Here is a 19,433-nt window from a genome sequence, read left to right on the forward strand (position 1 = left end):
TGGTGGCCTCTCTCCTTAGGTCTTGTGGAGTCCCATCAAAAAATTGGATTAGAATAGTTTGTTGATCAAAAAAAGTTTGAATGACTTATACTAATAGACTATTTGAAGAGGGAAGCAAGCTTGCTCCTTGCTGAATGTTTAAAAACGGCAACCAAAATAACTCGCGGGGAGTTTTAAATAAGAGCGAACGAGCGATGGCGATAGTCTATATATTCAAACCCATAACAGTTAAATCTGTCTGAAGAGATGTGAACGCCTTGTGCATATTATTTTAATCGTATATTATTAGTATGATGAAGCGAAAACGAAACGTGCTGAATTTAACTGTTGAGAGCGAGGACAGAATGAAGCAACAAAGAGGTGGTATGTACGTCGCACAATATTAGGGGAAATACTATGAAAGGTAGGCCTACTAATTAGACAAATGTAAAAAAAGACATTCTTTATCTCTGCTTTGCACATTATTCCACTGCAAATCTACTATTCCAGTGTTTTACTTGCTATATTGTATCTACTTTGCCACCATGGCCTTTTTTTGCCTTTACTTCCCTTATCTCACCTCATTTGCTCACATCGTATATAGACTTGTTTATACTGTATTATTGACTGTATGTTTGTTTTACTCCATGTGTAACTCTGTGTTGTTGTATGTGTCGAACTGCTTTGCTTCATCTTGGCCAGGTCGCAATTGTAAATGAGAACTTGTTCTCAACTTGCCTACCTGGTTAAATAAAGGTGAAATAAAAAAATAAAAAGGTGTGGCATATCAAGAATCTGATTAAACACCATGATCATTACACAGGTGCGTGCACCTTGTGATGGGGACAGTAAAAGGCCACACTAAAATGTGCAGTTCTGTCACACAACACAATGCCACAGACATCTCAAGTTGAGGGAGCATGCAATTGGCATGCTGACTGTAGGAATGTCCACCAGGGCTGTTGACAGATAATGGAATGTTCATTTCGCGAGCCGAAGCCGCCCCCAAAGTCGTTTTTAGAGACTTTGGTAGTATGTCCAACCGGCCTCACATCCGCAGACCACATGTATAGCGTTGTATCGGTGAGCGGTTTGCTGATGTAAACATTGTGAACAGAGTGCCTTAAGTGATTGGGAGTCCCGTAGGGCGGCGCACAATTGGCACAGTATCGTCCGGGTTTGGCCATCATTCTTAACTGACTTGCCTAGTTAAATAAAGGTTAAATACATTTTTTTAAATACATCCCAGTCATGTGAAATCCATAGATTAGGGCCCAATTTATTTAAATTGACTGATATCCTCATCTGAACTGTAACACAGTAAAATATTTCATTTATATTTTTGTTCAGTATAGTATGATGCATTGATGAGCAAGGCCAATGATGACTGTATTCAATAACAATAGTGCGCATATTGAGCTAAATGTATGGTTCTATTCAATCCACATCACAGAAGTTCAGTTTTACAGCGTGATTGAAATTTAAAGGCAATGTTACCTATTTAGCGGAGACCGCATTCACGGTAAACGCTGCAGATGTATTTTTGAAGTGGAAACGTCTAGGAGCAACAATTTCTCCAGACACTAAGTGGTAGGCCACACAGCTCACAAAACGGGACCGCTGAAGAGCCTAGCATGTAAAATCGTCTATCTTTGGTCGCAACACTCACGACTGAGTTCCAAACTACTTCTGGAAGCAACATCAATCAGCACAATAACTGTTTGTCGGGAGCTTCATGAAATGGGTTTCCATGGCCAGCAGCTGCACACAATCCCAAGATCGCCATGTGCAATGCCAAGTGTCGGCTGGAGTGGTGTACAGCAGGCACTGTAGTGACTTGAGTAAAATACAAATTACTTTTTTAATTAAAAAGTGAACGTGTTTTATCAATTTGTATACACATACTTTGATTATATTGCAATTGGTTAATCTCTTAAATTGTTTTCACTTGGGGGGAAGGGGGCACAGTAAGCAGCAAAATAACTAACATTTTCAGGAGTCAAGAGGGCACATAAAGCAGGATTTGAATATTGTACAGCACAGTTTCAGACAAATATATTGGCATCCTTGCAGCCATTTTTATCTCAATATTACATTTCTAGATAACAATTAAGTACGTTACTGTGATTATTTATGAGCATTTTAAATGAAAACAAACAAAAATAGTTTCGTAGCAAAGACCCATTTCTCAAGCAAGAATTTTGCTAGGACTGTCTGGGAGTGGTCTTTGTGGGGAGTGTAAAACTGAAAACAAGCTGTTATTGGCAGAGAGGTTTGGAACTATTTCTTATTGGTCTATTAACCCATTTACTGCCTGGTGATGTCACCAGAGGCCAGAACTCAATCCCATTAAAACAGGTTGAAATTTCAGGCGGTCTTTTCTTTTTTAGCTCTTACGCTAAAAATGTCACAATTTCAGTATTATTCCAACCTCAGTGTGGAAAATATATATATATAAATATATATAAAACACATGAAAATCACTTTCTGACTGCACTGCACTCAAATAACTCCATAACTTTTGGCCACAGCTTACTGGATTTTCAACATTGCAGAACCAATTTTGTTCAATTTACAATTTTAATTGAGAAAATAAAAGATAAATGGCATCGACACCTTGGAGCTACTTGGTTGCACATCATTTGGCAAAGTTAACTGCAGACAACACTTATTATAACCATCGATGAGCTTGCTGCACCTTTCAACTGGATGTTTGGCCCACTTTTTAGTAGCAAAGTGCTCTAATTCTTCAATGTTTGATGGGTAACCTGCAGCAACCTCCGTTTCAACTCTCACCATAGGTTTTGGTTTACGTTGTGATTTACATTTACATTTAAGATCAGGAATCTTCGCTGGCCACTCCAGAACAGTCTCTCTTCTTGAACCATTCCTGGGTGCTTTGTGTGTTTTTGTTGGGGTCGTTGTACTGCTGGAACACCATCAACCTTCAATGGAGACCACATTTTTTGGACACTGGGTTTAACATTGGACTCCAAAAACACCTGATAACCTGCAGATTTCATGATGCCTTGCGCACCCTCAAGGCCCCCAATACCAGAGGCAGCAAAGCAACCCCACAGGATTATCAAACCTTCCCCATCTTTGATTGTAAGGAAGATGTTCTTTTCATTGAATGCTTAAAACACAGGAAAAAAAATCTTATTCTATATGCATATTGAGGAAAATCTTGTTAGTAACTGCTTGTATGAGGCAGGGCTGTACATACCAAAGATCAATACATTACCGATCGAAATATGATTTAGCGGGCAACCTGCTGCTACACATGACTGGTCTGTAATCAGTGCAAAAATGATTCCTAAGCATCTTCACACACCTCTTGCGCAACGGGAGAATCTCTGTTGAAATAGCTTAATCCGGGACTAGTTTCTGGGAAACTGGCCCTGTGTCGTACACTGCCACCTAAATAGCAAAGAATAAATCAACGCATAACGACACCTTTCAAGGGTTTTCTCCAGTGCGTGTTCTCTGGTGTATGAAGGGGATCCTAATGCTGAACATCTCAGTTCACACTACTAACTGTGATACAAAGCCCCTTTCCAGTATCAACCGACTCAACAATGTCTTGCTCGGATTGACAATGAGAAATGTAGCACGTTATTTCATTGTGTTCTTCTTAGTCGTCTTCTTCAGTGGTGAGATTTTCAATTTGTGTTGTTTTTCCCGGTGGTACTTCAAACTTTGCAGGTGTGGGTAGCCCCTCCCACATTCACAGCATGAGTAAGGCAACTCGCCTGTGTGCACTCTCTGATGAGCTGTTAGTTGAACTTTTGCACTGAAGCGTTTTTCACAATCAGGGCAAGGGAATGGTTTCTCTCCTGTGTGCATTCTCTGATGAATTTTTAGATCAGTTGATGTATAGCATCGTTTCTCACAAAAGGAGCAGGAGTATGGCTTGTCTCCAGTATGTACTCGCTGGTGTGCTATGAAGTTGCTGCCTCGTGCAAATTCCTTCCCACAGACAGAGCATTTGTACGGTTTCTGTCCAGTGTGTGATCTTTGATGAATTGTTAAGTAACGTTTTAAGGTAAAACTCTTCCCACAGTCAGAGCAGTTAAAAGCCTTCTCTCCGATATGTATTTGCTGGTGTGTTTGTAAACTAAATTTCTCAGGGAAACCTTTTCCACACTGTTGACAGGAGAAAGGCTTTTCTCCAGTATGTGTAAGTTGATGTCTTCGTAATCGAGAAAGTACAGAGAAACTCTTCCCACAGTCAGCACAGTGGTGAGGTTTAACTCCTGAATGTACCCGCTCATGCAATTTCAATTCAGCTGATGTAGTAAAACACTTCTCGCAGCCAGAGCAGTGGAAGGGTTTTTCTCCAGTGTGAATTCGTTGGTGTATCTTAAAGTAACTCGCCTGAGAGAAATTCTTCCCACAGTCAGAGCAGTAATAAGGCTTCTTTTCAGTATGAATTTTCATGTGAACTTTTTGGTGTAATTTAAAACTGTCAGGACGTGAAAAACATTGATCACATTCAGAGCATTGGTAAGGCTTTTCTCCAGTGTGCTGTCGCAGGTGCACATTAAAATAACCAGGCTGAGCAAAATCCTTCCCACAATAAGGGCAGTGGTAAGGCTTCTCTCCAGTGTGAATTCTCTGATGTACTTTTAGATCATTTGATGTTTTGAAACTCTTACCACACTGAGAGCAGTGGTGAGGTCTTTTTGTTTTGTTGGCATCCTTTAGTTTAAGATCTGTTGCAGATGAGTTCCCGCCAAGCTCTCCTGGAGCAGAGATCTCTCCATGTTCGGTTGATGCAGATGAATTCTCTCCAAGCTCTCCATGTTGGTTGGGCTTTACACCCGTGTGAGGGAGAGGGTCTTGGGCTACACAGAGAAAAGAGTCAGCATCAAGTTCATCAACACAAGTCAAATATAATCAAATGCATAATAAGGGTTTGCAAATTTGATCAAATACCTGGATGAGATGATCCTCTGCTATCAACAACCTCAACTTGTATAGATTGTGCATTTGGCCCAAGCTTCTTTCTGCAGTCCTCCAGCTGTACTCGAACTCTCTTGAGTGGCAGTAGTGTCCACTGAGCTCCACTGTTACAGCCAGGACTCAGTGATTTCCTGCAGTCTTCCAGCAGTACTGTTACCCACTTGAGGGGCATATTGGGCTCAGGTTGATGGGGAAGAGACATGCTGGAAATGTCCTCACAATCCTAAAATAAACACAACATAAACAGAGTGTAGGTGGTGTCGAATGGACTAATAAACACTGACAAACTACATCACTTGGTAATGTAGGCTTCCTACGCTACCTCCTCCAGTTTCATAGACTCTGCATTTGGCCCCAGCAGATTAATGCAGTCTTCCAGCAGCAGTGCAAGAGTTCCACCGTTACAATCAGGAGCCAGTGACTTTGTAGGTTCGGGATCAGAGTGGTGGGGAAGAAACATGCTGGAACTGTCCTCACAATCCTAGAATAATGACAACAGATATTATGTAGATGGGTCAAGTTCAATATCTGTATACAACACACACTAGATTTATGAAAAGGTGTAGTAGCAAGTGGGACAGTTCAATATAAACAAAAACATGTGTAACTGTTAGTCATTCTAAGTGTTTTTGATGGTTGCAAAGGCAAGGAACGTAAATGCCACCGCAAATCAAGAACAACCCAAGTCTTTCACCTTGGGAAATGAGACACACGAAGAGGAGTCTAGCTAGCAACTAGGGATGCACGATATATCGGAATCGGACGATATTAGCTAAAAATGCCAACATCGGATTCGGCCAATGTCTAGTTTAACATCCCGATGTGCAAAACCGATGTCAAAGCTGACGTGCATACCTATATAACGTAGGTACGTGACGTAATGAGACAACCCAAAGACGAAATCCATTAAAGCCAAGATTTTTATTTTTTTATTTTACCTTTATTTAACTAGGCAAGTCAGTTAAGAACAAATTCTTATTTTCAATGACGGCCTAGGAACAGTGGGTTAACTGCCTGTTCAGGGGCAGAACGACAGATTTGTACCTTGTCAGCTCGGGGATTTGAACTTGCAACCTTTCGGCTACTAGTCCAACGCTCTAACCACTAGGCTACCCTGCCGCCCCAGGCGGATAATGGGATTCATTGCCCTTGACCATCAACCATTCTCTGCTGTTGGCGATGTTGGCTTCCGCCGACTGGTCGGGTTAACTGTGCGCTATTTTTCAGATGTTTCCCTACTAGAGTTACACAGTAATAGCATCACTGCTATTAGCTTCACGACATACATACTATGGAACGCCATTTATGTCTTTGCGTGTGAAAAAAAAGATACAGTAGCACAGTCAAACCTGTACAAAAAAACCTGCAAACAAGCAAACGCTGACCACGAACGATGTGTTTCCAAAACCGCGTTGGTAATAAAGCATCATTTTTTCGACCGCAACTTCTGGGGTAACTAGCTTTAGCTTAGTAACTAGCTAGCACAAATACAACCAGCCTGCAACAATGACCAGTAGAACCTGCAGTCATTTTCATTATTCTTAGTTATGATTTAGGAATCCTTGTGAGTAAGTATTAGCTAGGATGCCACTTGTTGTTCGCTTATTGAAATTGAACTTCGGTTCATGAGAATAAATAGCTAGCCAGCTACTTAACACTGTTGCCCAAAGCTAACGCTATAAGCAGCCAGCTGGCTTCATCTGGCTAGTGAGGCTGACCGCAAGCCACAATAAGGATTAGGCACAATAGTGGAATTTGCGGGTTGCCTTCAAAATAAAAGTATGTAATTGACAGTAATGCAAATGAATACAAATAGAATTATGCCATACTTTTATTTTGAAGGCGAACCGCAAAGTCCACTATTGTGACTAATCCTTATTGTGGTTAGCTTCACAGATGGGTCCGACCACCATTAATCAAATAAGAACTGTCTTATAAATGATGGTTATTTTAGATGACACCCAGCTATATAGTTAGCTAACTAAAAACAGATGTCACATTATTTGACATGTCAAATAGTGTTATTTGAATTGTATCGTTTTTTTTATGACACGCAAAGACAAACGGCATTCCATTGAAATCTTGGTTGAGAATGAAATGACTGAACAAATGAAAAACAAAACAAATAGGTTTTGATTCTGTTTTACTGGTAATGGGGACATACGTAAATGCCAACAAAATAACTTTTTGGTCAGTGTGGTGTATGTGTGCAACCTTTATTTAACTAAGCAAGTCAGTTAAGAACAAATTCTTATTTACAAAGACGGCCCGGACAATGCTGGGCCAATTGTGCGCCGCACTATGGGACTCCCAATCACGGCCGGATGTGTTACAGCCTGGATTTGAACCAGGGACTGTAGTGACGCCTCTTGCGCTGAGAAGCAGTGCCTTAGACCGCTGCATCCTTGTGTGTTAACTATTTAACTATACTAGAATGCTTAAAAGGCCGCTAAAATTGTAAATATCGGTATCGGTTTTTTTTTGGCAAGGAAAATATTGGATATCGGTGCTTCACTACTAGCAACCTAACGTTAGCTAGCTAATAAATCATATGAAGTAGTGCAACATAAGCTGTTACAGCTTGTGGATAGCTGTTGATATGCTGCTAGTGTTAAGGGTAAACAGCAAATTCTAGACCAATTTTTACTTGGTATTACTTTCTTCGTTATCAATTCGGAAACGCCCGTTTCTAGTTGCAGGTGGAACTCCAATAAAAAGTTCATATTCGTGATGAGTTCCCTCACCATTTTAGCTGGAGGGCATCTCGCACTTCCCAACATATTTGCAGGAACTATCAGTTCTAAGCAATGCAGCCATGTGACCCAAACACATGCAAGAGGCATTTCTCACTGTACAAAATGTGGATTTCATATTTTAATTAATTTTCAGTACCTAATTGAAACTGTTCAGACATTTATAAAGAGACAAGCTACTTCCGAATCGGGAACAAAGAAAGTATTGTCAAGTAAAGGTTAGTTGAAAAATGTATCCCGGTGCTTTGTATTAGCTACAGTATACAGTCGTGGCCAAAAGTTGAGAATTAAACAAATATGAATTTTCACAAAGTCTGCTGCCTCAGTTTGTATGATGGCAATTTGCACTCCAGAATGTTATGAAGAGTGATCAGATGACTTGCAATTCATTGCAAAGTCCCTCTTTGCCATGCAAATGAACTGAATCCCAAAAACCATTTCCACTGCATTTCAGCCCTGCCAAAAAAGGACCAGCTGACACCATGTCAGTGATTCTCTCTTTAACACAGGTGTGAGTGTTGACGAAGACAAGGTTGGAGATCACGGTCATGCTGATTGAGTTCGAATAACAGACTGGAAGTTTCAAAAGGAGGGTGGTGCTTGGAATCATTGTTCTTCCTCTGTCCACCGTGGTTACCTGCAAGTAAACATGTGCCGTCATTATTGTTTTGCACAAAATGGGCTTCACAGGCAAGGATATTACTTCCAGGAAGATTGCACCTAAATCAACCATTTATCGGATCATCAAGAACTTCAAGGAGAGCGGTTCAATTGTTGTGAAGAAGGCTTCAGGTCACCCAAGAAAGTCCAGCAAGCTCCAGGATCGTCTCCTAAAGTTGATTCAGCTGTGGGATCGGGGCACCACCAGTACAGAGCTTGCTCAGGTATGGCAGCAGGCAGGTGTGAGTGCATCTGCACGCACAGTGAGGCGAAGACTTTCGGAGGATGGCCTGGTGTCAAGAAGGGCAGCAAAGAAGCCACTTTGGTACAGGGATTGGACTGCTGAGGACTGGGGTAAAGTCATTTTCTCTGATGAATCCCCTTTCCGATTGTTTGGGGGCATCTGGAAAAAAGCTTGTCCGGAGAAGACATGGTGTGCGCTACCATCAGTCCTGTGTCATGCCAACAGTAAAGCATCCTGAGACCATGCACGTGTGAAATGCTTCTCAGCCAAGGGAGTGGGCTCACTCACAAGTTTGCCTAAGAACACAGCCATGAATATAGAACACATCCTCCGAGAGAAACTTCTCCCAACCATCCAGGAATAGTTTGGTGAAGAACAATGCCTTTTCCAGCATGATGGAGCACCTTGCCATAAGGCAAAAGTCTAGACAAACCTGCCTCAGATACACCAGCTCTGTCAGGAGAACTTATTGTGAGAAGCTTATGGAAGGCTACCTGAAACTTTGACCCAAGTTAAACAATTTAAAGGCAATGCTACCAAATACTAATTGAGTGTATGTAAACTTCTGAATGTGATTAAAGAAATAAAAGCTGAAATAAATCCCTCTGCTATTATACTGACATTTCACATTCTTAAAATAAAGTAGTGATCCTAACTGACCTAAGACAGGGAATATTTACTAGAATTAAATGTCAGGAATTGTGAAAAACTGAGTTTAAATGTATTTCTGTATGCAAACTTCCGACTTCAACTGTATGTAAATAAGGTATGTTTTTCATTTTCATAAATTTGCAAACATTTCTAAAAGCCTGTTTTCGCTTTATAATTATGGGGTAGTATGTGTAGAATGAGTTTTTTAAATTTATTTAATCAATTTTAGAATAAGGCTGTAACGTAACAAACTGTGGAAAAAGTCAAGGGGCCTCACTATGCACTGTATATGTAGCTGTAGAGGGATAAGTGTGTTGACCTATGCCACCCCATAGTAATACAGTACAACACCGGTTCTTAGATATGGTTTTACCCAGGGAAGAGGCTGAGACTAACAACTTTCTGGAATAAATTTCAGACACTAAATTTTACACAATTTTTCTCCAAATTTCATGATATCCAATTGTGATCCAATTACGGTACAATCGTTTCATTGCTGCTACTCCCCAATGGGCAGGCCTCCCGAGTGGCGCAGTGGTCTAAGGCACTGCATCCCTGTGCCACTAAAGATTCTGGTTCGAGTTCAGGCTCTGTCGCAGCTGGCCGCGCCCGGGAGACCCATGGGGTGGCGCACAATTGGCCCAGTGTGGTCTGGGTTAGGGGAGGGTTTGGCAGGCCGGGATGTCCTTGTCCCATCGCGCTCTAGCGACGCCTGTGGCGGACCGGGCGCATGCACGCTGACACGGTCGCCAGGTGTAGTGTTTCCTCCTACACATAGGTGCTTCTGGGTTAAGCGGGCGTTGTGTTTCGGAGGATGCGCGGCCGTGTTTCGGAGGATGCGCGGCCGTGTTTCGGAGGATGCGCGGCTCTCAACCTTCGCCTCTACTGAGTCCGTAAAGAAGTTTCAGCGATGAGACAAGACTAACAACCAATTGGATACCACGAAATTGGGGAGAAAAGTCAAATGAAAAATTGTCAAATGTAATGATGCCCAGCACGTGCAGTAAGGCAAGAAATAGCATGCCTTTTTCAAATCATAGTGACAACTAAAGTGGCCAAATAACTCAAAAGATAACGTATAGGCCTAAGACCCCTGGAACACGGTTAGAGAGCACATAGCCTACAGGGCCTAGTGAAACGTGTTCTTATAAGCCCAGTCATTGACCAATGGCATGTGAAAACAGAGTTGACAGGCAACTATTTAAAAGAGGATCCCAGCCACCTCGTGTAGATATATTTATTGCTCAATTCTTAAAATGAAGCACATTAAATCTGCTTTACAACCTGGTATACATAGCACGCGTGAGTTTCAAGTTTGGAGAAGCCAATTTTCACCATAAATATGCACCTTTATAAAAAAGCATTGCATGCATTATCACATTGCAGACTTGTGTAAAATAGCCTTGTATTCCTAACATGATCAGATTTCGATCATCATAATTTAGACTAATAATATAACTCAATCACTGTTCGTAACAACAACAAAAAAAGACTTCAATACATGGCTAAGTGCGTATAGGCCTAGGGTATATCATATACGTTCCTTCTTTCTTAGCATGGTAAAAATGGGCCTTTTAGAAACACATTTCATGCAATTCTACTACACTTTACATGACTGGAGACATTAGCAGAATCTTTTTTAATATGACAAATTACAGGGTAGCCTACTCTGCTGACACTGACAAACCTTTAAAAAAAACAATGTGGTGCATATGACATGCCTACGAGAAGGGGAGACAAGTGGAATCTGGCATCCATCTAAACTGGAGGAGGAAAATATTGTAAAAAAATAAAATAAAAAAAACTTAAGGAGCCCTGACCCAACAATGATAAACAGTGAATATGCTCAGTGCGCACTCACAGGGAACATTGCCGATCCTCTCCGCTGGCGCCAATAAGATAGACTATACTGTTGTTTGCTCAATTCAATTGAGAATTTTGATAATGAAAAGACTAATGTCTTTTAGTTGTCTTCTCTTTACAACAATAACTATGTTTTTCTGCAATTGTATTTAGAAATATTCTGATATGCCTGCTTTGGCCTCTACTTTTCACAGACAGTCGCAACTCAACAATAATCTGCCCAAATTGCATGCGCTGCCTTTCCTTCCAACTGTAGGCAATACGATTTAAAAATAAGCTAAATGATCCTCTGTGGCCAAATCATGCTTTAGTAGCCTATTTTGAATTATTGTATTTCTGTATAGATGGGAGTAGGCTATTAAAGGCTATATAATTTATATAATTTTGGAAACTTTATTCAATTTACTTTAGGAAAAGCTTACATTCCCCTAGCCTTTTGGACGCGCTGCCTATGCTGGCATATTAAAACAAGTGTAACATCCACTCGCTATTCGAATGCAGGCTACGGATTAGTTTTCTTTTGTGGGCCATTCTAAATAAAACATTATTCCACCTATAGGCTATATATAAAGACCAGATTAAATTAAATTGTTTGATGGGTGAGAATATTATCAAGTGCTTGTCATATTGTGACAGAGACTGATGAAGTGTGTGCAGCCTGTGCCTTTCATGCAACATTTCTCAAATCATCATTAGAGTTGCATCATGCAACCTTAGAATGTATTAAAAATCAAAGCATATAGCCTAACGTTTGTATCACAACTAAAGTTGCAAAGATAACAACAAAAAAAAACAGGTCCTATATGATTATTTTCAAGTTAACTGCTCAACACAGAACAGCTGCATGTGTGCAATCCCTCTGAAATAATTTGGAGAAAATATCTTTTTATTTTATTCAGCTATGTTCAATTGTATTCTTCATACTATAAAATAATATACAATACTGCTAAAAGAACTGTGTTGGCTATATTAAATGGATTTGACTTTGGAAAATGTAGATGTATCAAAAGGTCAGGAGATGCTAAACGTGTTTATGTTAATTAAATGGTATGTGAGACAGTTATTTGCATGACAATCACCGGCTGACAAAATGTCGTGACCACCACAACCGTAGTTAACACCATCATCTTTAATATGCTCACTAAAAAGTAATTGAAGATCTAAATGCAACTTCACATGAAACTGATTGAGATTAAATGATTGGCATGCAGATGGAGTCAGGACATTTCAGCAGTAAAATGTGAAGAATGTTGACAACATTTTGTATTTATGTAGGCTACACTAACCAGGTTTCCATCCAACCTTTTCATGCGAGTAAAGTACATGTCGGATACAAAAAAAGTCACAAAAAGCTTGATGGAAATATGTTGTTAAACGTTCCAAATGTCGGCAAAATAAACTATGCTTTACAAGGTGGGATTTTGTGTCGGTAAAATGAATTATGTGGAATGCTTTTATGATCAAATACTGATATAATAACCATCATATCGAAGTCAATTGGAGTTACGCTAATGTATTGTGTGGCCCTCCCACTATGACTCGGAAAGCATGCAGTTTCTTGGCAACAAATTAAATAAATTACGATGAACTTCACAGGGTGGTGAAAGTGCACAGTAATAAGCTTGACACTACTTTCCAATAAATAGAGGGTCTTATTCTGGTGACACGATGATCAATGCTTGGCTGCCATTTGAATTAAAATACATTTTGCCCATAATAATCTAGGGCTGGGCGATATGGCCAAAACATCATATCACAATATCTCTCTTATTTTTGATGATATTTTATGTTTTGGATTAATTACATTTACATTTAAGTCATTTAGCGGACGCTCTTATCCAGAGCGACTTACAAATTGGTGCATTCACCTTATGACATCCAGTGGAACAGCCACTTTACAATAGTGCATCTAAATCTTTTAAGGGGGGTGAGAAGGATTACTTTATCCTATCCTAGGTATTCCTTAAAGAGGTGGGGTTTCAGGTGTCTCCGGAAGGTGGTGATTGACTCCGCTGTCCTGGCGTCGTGAGGGAGTTTGTTCCACCACTGGGGGGCCAGAGCAGCGAACAGTTTTGACTGGGCTGGGCGGGAACTGTACTTCCTCAGTGGTAGGGAGGCGAGCAGGCCAGAGGTGGATGAACGCAGTGCCCTTGTTTGGGTGTAGGGCCTGATCAGAGCCTGGAGGTAATTAAAGTTCTAAATATGCTTTGAGTAGTTTATGACACTAGGGTGGCAACACAAATAAGTGATTTCAATGGGGCTTTCTGATTGTTTTATACTGTTCAATCCAACTTCAAACTAAAATAATGTTCAGCATTTTCTAAAATGTCTGCATTTCTTGCACTTTTGTTATCATTTCCACACTGTACCACGCAGGGCTGCATATGGGTGTAACGGATGTGAAACGGCTAGCTTAGTTAGCGGTGCGCGCTAAATAGCGTTTCAATCAGTGACGTCACTTGCTCTGAGACCTTGAAGTCGTAGTTCCCCACTGTTTCCAGGGGACCCTAATTAGATGTTACATTCCATGTTCTTACCTCATGTAGCTAGCTAAGCTAACATATTCATGTTTCACTTATTCCTCTCTGATTTAAGATACCATTGCAAACAATATGCTTATCTAGGCCTACACCAGCACCAGCCATCTACGTTTGCTCCGATTTAGCAAACTAGCTAGCCAGACAACTAGCGATTAGCGGCTAACAATAGTCACAACAAACTAGCAGACATTTAGATACAAAAACGAATAGTGTACTTGTGGAAAGCAGCATTATTTTCACCAACGTCTTGTTACATCTATCTGACCATGCAGAGTGAACGGCAAGGAAGTGCTTGTGACTCCGTGGTCGAGTAACTGCTCCTTCCTTGAGTGACAGGGCACGGCCTGGGTTGGGAAGCGGAAAGACGACTCAAGTAGCGAACGGAGTAAACTATAAAAACGGACATTACATCCGCCTGAGTTCAATGTCACATTTAACAAACCAAACATTGAAATACCGTTACAGAAGGTAAAGGTAAAAAAACCAAACCGGTCCATGCATCAATACAGGGTATCTTGTCAGTGACAACGCGTCATTCAGGGCAGGTGGGGCTGGCCTATTTTGCATGTTATTTTGGTAATGACACGTGTCACATATCAGTATGCAAACAATGTAAAACAAAAAGTGATATATATATATATATACACACACACACACACACTGAATAGCAGGCTAGTGATTGCTTCGCAATGCTTGCAGTTAACATTCGCCACTCTCACAGATTCCTTCCAAACTACTCATGGTTGAATTTGTGATTTCCAACTGTTGTGTAATGTTTATGTCCAATGGCCGATGAGCACCGATACGTTGTCTATAATTTCTCGCCATTATTTCACCATATGACAAGGATTAAAAAGTATCTTCTAGTAGATTGTTGACTTGATTAATGATGATGACTGCTAGCTAAGATTTTGAAAGCATGATGTCAGTCCAATCAAAGCTACTGTACATATAACGTGATTTGGCGTAATTTTATCTGTGGCGAATTACCTTGAGCCTTCTTGGATGGGCACTTCTAATGTAACTCTATGTCAGCAACCAAGGGGCTAGAATTTTCTAGCTTTACCCATAGACTTGGTGGTGACGAGGTGTCCCTATGAGTGACAGAACACTGAGTCAATCACAGTGCAATGCTCCATATTTACTGCTGGCTTGCCTCACCACCACAGAATGCACTGAGCTAGGCTGAAACACCTGCATTTTGGAGCTGCCTTACTCAAGAAGGCAAAAGAGAGACCATGTTTGTGTGTGGCTTTATTAACTCAATTTTATATATATTTATAAAATTGAGTTATGTAATATGCCAGGGAGATATGTGTACTGTAGCTAAGAAAGTAATACTAAGTGTATGTTGTGTAGTAAGATGTTAGTAGCCCATGTGCCTCACCCTAATAATGTGGTCTATTTACCCCTCTTAATTTCACCTATTGTTCTGACTTGCTGGTGCACATGTAACCTGTTTTAGAGAAATGTAATCATCAAATATTGTTAGAGCTTTCATTGTCTGCTTATGTGCCTCCTTTATTTATCCTAGGGTTCTGACTTAGTGTACATTGAGAACACTAAGAACGGCCCATGTTCTGAATTCTGTCGCTGTACATTTCAAAAGTGCTAAACAAATAGTTATATTGACTGCGTCCATCCTAGCTCGCTCATTAATGTCTTACTTGTCGTCCCCTTATGCCATAGTTTGTACATCTCAATTTTCATTAGAAACCACATTTGTTTAAGCATGTCATCCATATCAGCTATGTTAAAAAAAGGCAGTAAAGGAGGCCGAATGAAGTGTTTTGCAGCCACACAAGGCTCCGCTGATAGCTAGGTGTAGCCATGGTAAGATGTTTGTGGGCACCGTTTGTCACCGTTATAGTACAATTAATGTATTGTTTAGTGTTGTGGCTTTGCTGGCATGCATCCCACTTTTTCCCCCCTCCCACCAAGATTTACATGCCAAAATCAGCACGGTATATAGTAAAATACAGTATCCTGCCCAGCCCTATAATGATATCATCATGTGGGTAGCCTACCCACACTGCATCTGCGAGCTGTTGGCTACAGCACACGTGCCAAGAACAGAGTGTGCACATTCTCTATATTAGTAGAGTTGAAAATGTAATGACACCCCATTAACATGTATTTTCTATTGTAACCACAAATTATTTTTATGTACACAACATCATCATGAACACCTCCAAAACAAATGTTTTTTTGTGTGATTACTACCTCTGAGGGTTTAGCACTTGAGGTAGTCACCTCATATACAAGTAGTTGGGAGTATGGCTAGATGGTGAACTGTCCTGTCAGCACATATCAAAGCTGCAGGCTAAAGATAAACATAGACTAGGTTTCCTCTATCGGGTCCTCTCGAGCAGCTAGATGTTCTTTACCATCAGATTTGCCACCAATGCTCCTTATAGGACACATCACTGCACTCTATACTCCTCTGAAAACTGGTCATCTCTGTATACCTGTCGCAAGACCCACTGATTGATGCTTATTTATAAAACCCTCTTAGGCCTCACTCCCCCCATCTGAGATATCTACTGCAGCCCTCATCCTCCACATACAACACCCGTTCTGCCAGTTACATTCTGTTAAAAGGTCCCCAAAGCATACACATCCCTGGGTTGCTCCTCTTTTCAGTTCGCTGCAGCTAGCTACTGGAACGAGCTGCAACAAACACTCAAACTGGAGAGTTTTATCTCAATCTCTTGATTCAAAGACTCAATCATGGACACTCTTACTGAAAGTTGTGGCTGCTTTGCGTGATGTATTGTTGTCCCTACCTTCTTGCCCTTTGTGCTGTTGTCTGTGCCCAACAATGTTTGTACCCTGTTTTGTGCTCCTGCCATGTTAGCATGGCAGCAACACAACATGACATGTTGTCATCTTAGGTCTCTTTATGTAGGGTTGTCTCTCGTCGCGATGTGTGTTTTGTCCTATATTTTTATTTACATATATTTTTATTCCCAGACCCCATCCCCGCAGGAGGTCCTTTGCCTTTTGGTAGGCGTCATTATCAATAAGAATTTGTTCTTAACTGACTTGCCTAGTTAAATAAAGGTTACATTTTTAAAAAATCACGGACAGCCCTTTATGCGCAAAAAGCACATTTTATGGAAACATCTCTGGTCGGTAAACGCGCATATTGTTTTTATGCGGGTTTCAGAATATTCGCAGTAAAATCTGGCGCCAATTAGATGGAAATTTAACTGTCCTGCAATATCATCCTTTTGTCTTGCATTCTCCATTTTAAAATGTGGTCAACCTATGGAGGCTGAATGTAACTCTGAGCCGGATTGTATACAATATATTGTAACTCATGCTGCGTTCAAAACAACTGCGAGCTCAGAAAACTCCCGACACCCGTGCGTTCAGAACTGGTAACTTGGGGGTAAAAAAAAACTAGCTCCAAATAGGAAAAATCGATTTGAACGGTCATCCAACTTGGGCCTCTTTCTAGAACTCCTACTTTCCGACCAGAAGATCAGAGATTATGATTAGACCTTTTATTTTGCCGAGTTCCAAGTTATCGTGAACATGGCATCTGAGTCAGAAACTATGCAGCATTTAACTCTGAGCTGAATGCTATACCGTTCCTGGATGTATAGCATCTAGCTCAGTGTTACAGCCTCTATTGGGCAACCCAAAGACAACTGTTGCATACCCTTCATTCCGTTACATACCATTGCTTCCTATCATCTCGCAAATCTCCGTTTTGAACGACTGACTACCAACATTATACTACTTACACTTAGTCAATGTTGACACTAGAATGAATGTTTGACTCATAGGCCACTTTCAAAACAAGAAGTAGATTTTAGGTGCAGTCGCTCTTTAAAGCGGAGGAAGACGCAAAGCATTACTGTAGCTACATGAACTAACGTTAACTGTACGTAGCCATAATCTCATGCTGAAACTAGCTAACGCAAGCGAACCATAATCTTGCAAAGACGAACGGAAACTGTTGCTGTGTTGGCACAAAACGGGCTAAATATGCTGTTTGCTTACCATGTTATTGAATTAGCTGTATCCTTTTTTCCCTCCTTTTTTGAAGGGTCGTTTCACGTTGTAGCTAGTGATGTTATGAGGTGCGTAATACTATCCAAATTAAAGTTTGAAACCTCTCTGGCTCACTGAGGTATACTATCTCTATGAACGCTCTGGCTAGGCCACGAAATGAAAAGCATTCTGCGCATGCTCCGAACCTTATTTTTCTTCTGGGGAGAAGCGTGTCGGTTGGCATGGCTTGTGATGCATTACCGCCACCTACTGGACTGAAGTGTGGTTGATGGAAGCCTTCTTTTGTATAGTGTTTATGATACATTATTTTAACATTAAAATACATTTCACAACACATTAAGTGCGTCCTCTCTACCATCTTGCACTTATGAGCTTAGATGGTTCTCAAATTAATTAGGTCTCTGCATATAAACTACTAGCACACAACTCGGACACGCATGCATACCCCACAAGACATGCCACCAGAAGTCTGGGGAATAATATCCCTATAATCTATAACAGACATAAAAGTAGCATGCACAATTTGTCTTCTATTTATAGAGGACAAAAATTGTCCTGTTTCTATAGAGGAAGCCTAGCTTGATTTTTAGCTGTTTACAAAGTTCATCAATATGCATTTTAAAAGACAATTTATCATCAAACCATATCCCTAAGTATTTAAAACTTCTTCAGGATCGGTGGGTTCCCGTAGGCTAATGCTAATCGCATTAGCCTACGAGAACATTTCCCAGGACATAGGCATATCTGAAATTGGCAGAAAACTTAACGTTTTGTGAATCTAACTGCACTGTCCAATTTACAGTAGCTATTACAGTGAAATAATACCATGCTATTATTTGAGGAGAGTGCACAGTTTTGAACATGAAAAGTTATTAATAAACAAATTAGGCACATTTGAGCAGTCTTACATTTACATTACATTTAAGTCATTTAGCAGACGCTCTTATCCAGAGCGACTTACAAATTGGTGCGTTCACCTTATGACATCCAGTGGAGCAGCCACTTTACAATAGTGCATCTAAATCTTTTAAGGGGGGTGAGAAGGATTACTTTATCCTACCCTAGGTATTCCTTAAAGAGGTGGGGTTTCACGGAAGGTGGTGATTGACTCCGCTGTCCTGGCGTCGTGAGGGAGTTTGTTCCACCATTGGGGGCCAGAGCAAAACTGGGCTGAGCGGGAAATCAGTGGTAGGGAGGCGAGCAGGCCATAGGTGGATGAACGCAGTGCCCTTGTTTGGGTGTAGGGCCTGATCAGAGCCTGGAGGTACTGAGGTGCCGTTCCCCTCACAGCTCCTTAGGCAAGCACCATGGTCTTGTAGCGGATGCGAGCTTCAACTGGAAGCCAGTGGAGAGAGCGGAGGGACAACATTTCGTACAGAAATGCAATGGTTCATTGGATCAGTCTAAAACTTTGCCCATACACTGCTGTCATCTAGTGGCCAAAATCTAAATTGCACCTGGTCTGGAATAATACATTATGGCCTTTCTCTTGCATTTCAAAGATGGTACCAGAATAAAAAAACTTATTTATTTTCTTTGCATTATCTTTTACCAGATCTAATGTGTTATATTGTCCTACATTCATTTCACATTTCCACAAACTTCAAAGTGTTTCCTTTCAAATGGTACCAAGAAAATGCATATCCTTGCTTCAGGGGCTGAGCTACAGGCAGTTAGATTTGGGTATGCCATTTTAGGTGAAAGTTGAAAAAAAAGGGGCAGATCCTTATTAAACAGACAGCTCAGTGTATTCAA

The 19,433-nt window shown here is 40.8% G+C and overlaps 1 protein-coding gene across 2 annotated transcripts; it reads right to left on the reverse strand.

The window, feature by feature from the left end:
* Positions 1–1,256: 1,256 nt before the first annotated feature.
* On the reverse strand, positions 1,257–17,821 carry LOC124045222 (zinc finger protein OZF-like). Of its 2 annotated transcripts, XM_046364495.1 has the most exons (5): positions 17,667–17,821; positions 5,267–5,425; positions 4,918–5,167; positions 4,638–4,826; positions 1,257–2,924 (listed from the first exon to the last, which is right to left on the reverse strand). In XM_046364495.1, exons 1-5 carry the CDS (start codon positions 17,667–17,669, stop codon positions 2,920–2,922), a joined length of 606 nt encoding a protein of 201 aa, XP_046220451.1. In that variant the 5' UTR covers positions 17,670–17,821; the 3' UTR covers positions 1,257–2,919. The 2 variants fall into 2 exon arrangements, with proteins under 2 accessions (XP_046220451.1, XP_046220450.1); XM_046364494.1 differs by having other exon boundaries at positions 1,257–4,826.
* Positions 17,822–19,433: the final 1,612 nt, after the last annotated feature.

The sequence above is a fragment of the Oncorhynchus gorbuscha genome, linkage group LG10 (genome assembly GCF_021184085.1).
Source record: "Oncorhynchus gorbuscha isolate QuinsamMale2020 ecotype Even-year linkage group LG10, OgorEven_v1.0, whole genome shotgun sequence".
NCBI classification, from domain to species: domain Eukaryota; kingdom Metazoa; phylum Chordata; class Actinopteri; order Salmoniformes; family Salmonidae; genus Oncorhynchus; species Oncorhynchus gorbuscha.

Coding starts and splice junctions, on each gene's coding strand:
- LOC124045222 (XM_046364494.1), bottom strand. Junction 5,168..5,266: donor AGTCTATGAAACTGGAGGAG/GTAGCGTAGGAA, acceptor TGTTTATTTTAG/GATTGTGAGGACATTTCCAG. Junction 4,827..4,917: donor CAGAGGATCATCTCATCCAG/GTATTTGATCAA, acceptor TTCTCTGTGTAG/CCCAAGACCCTCTCCCTCAC.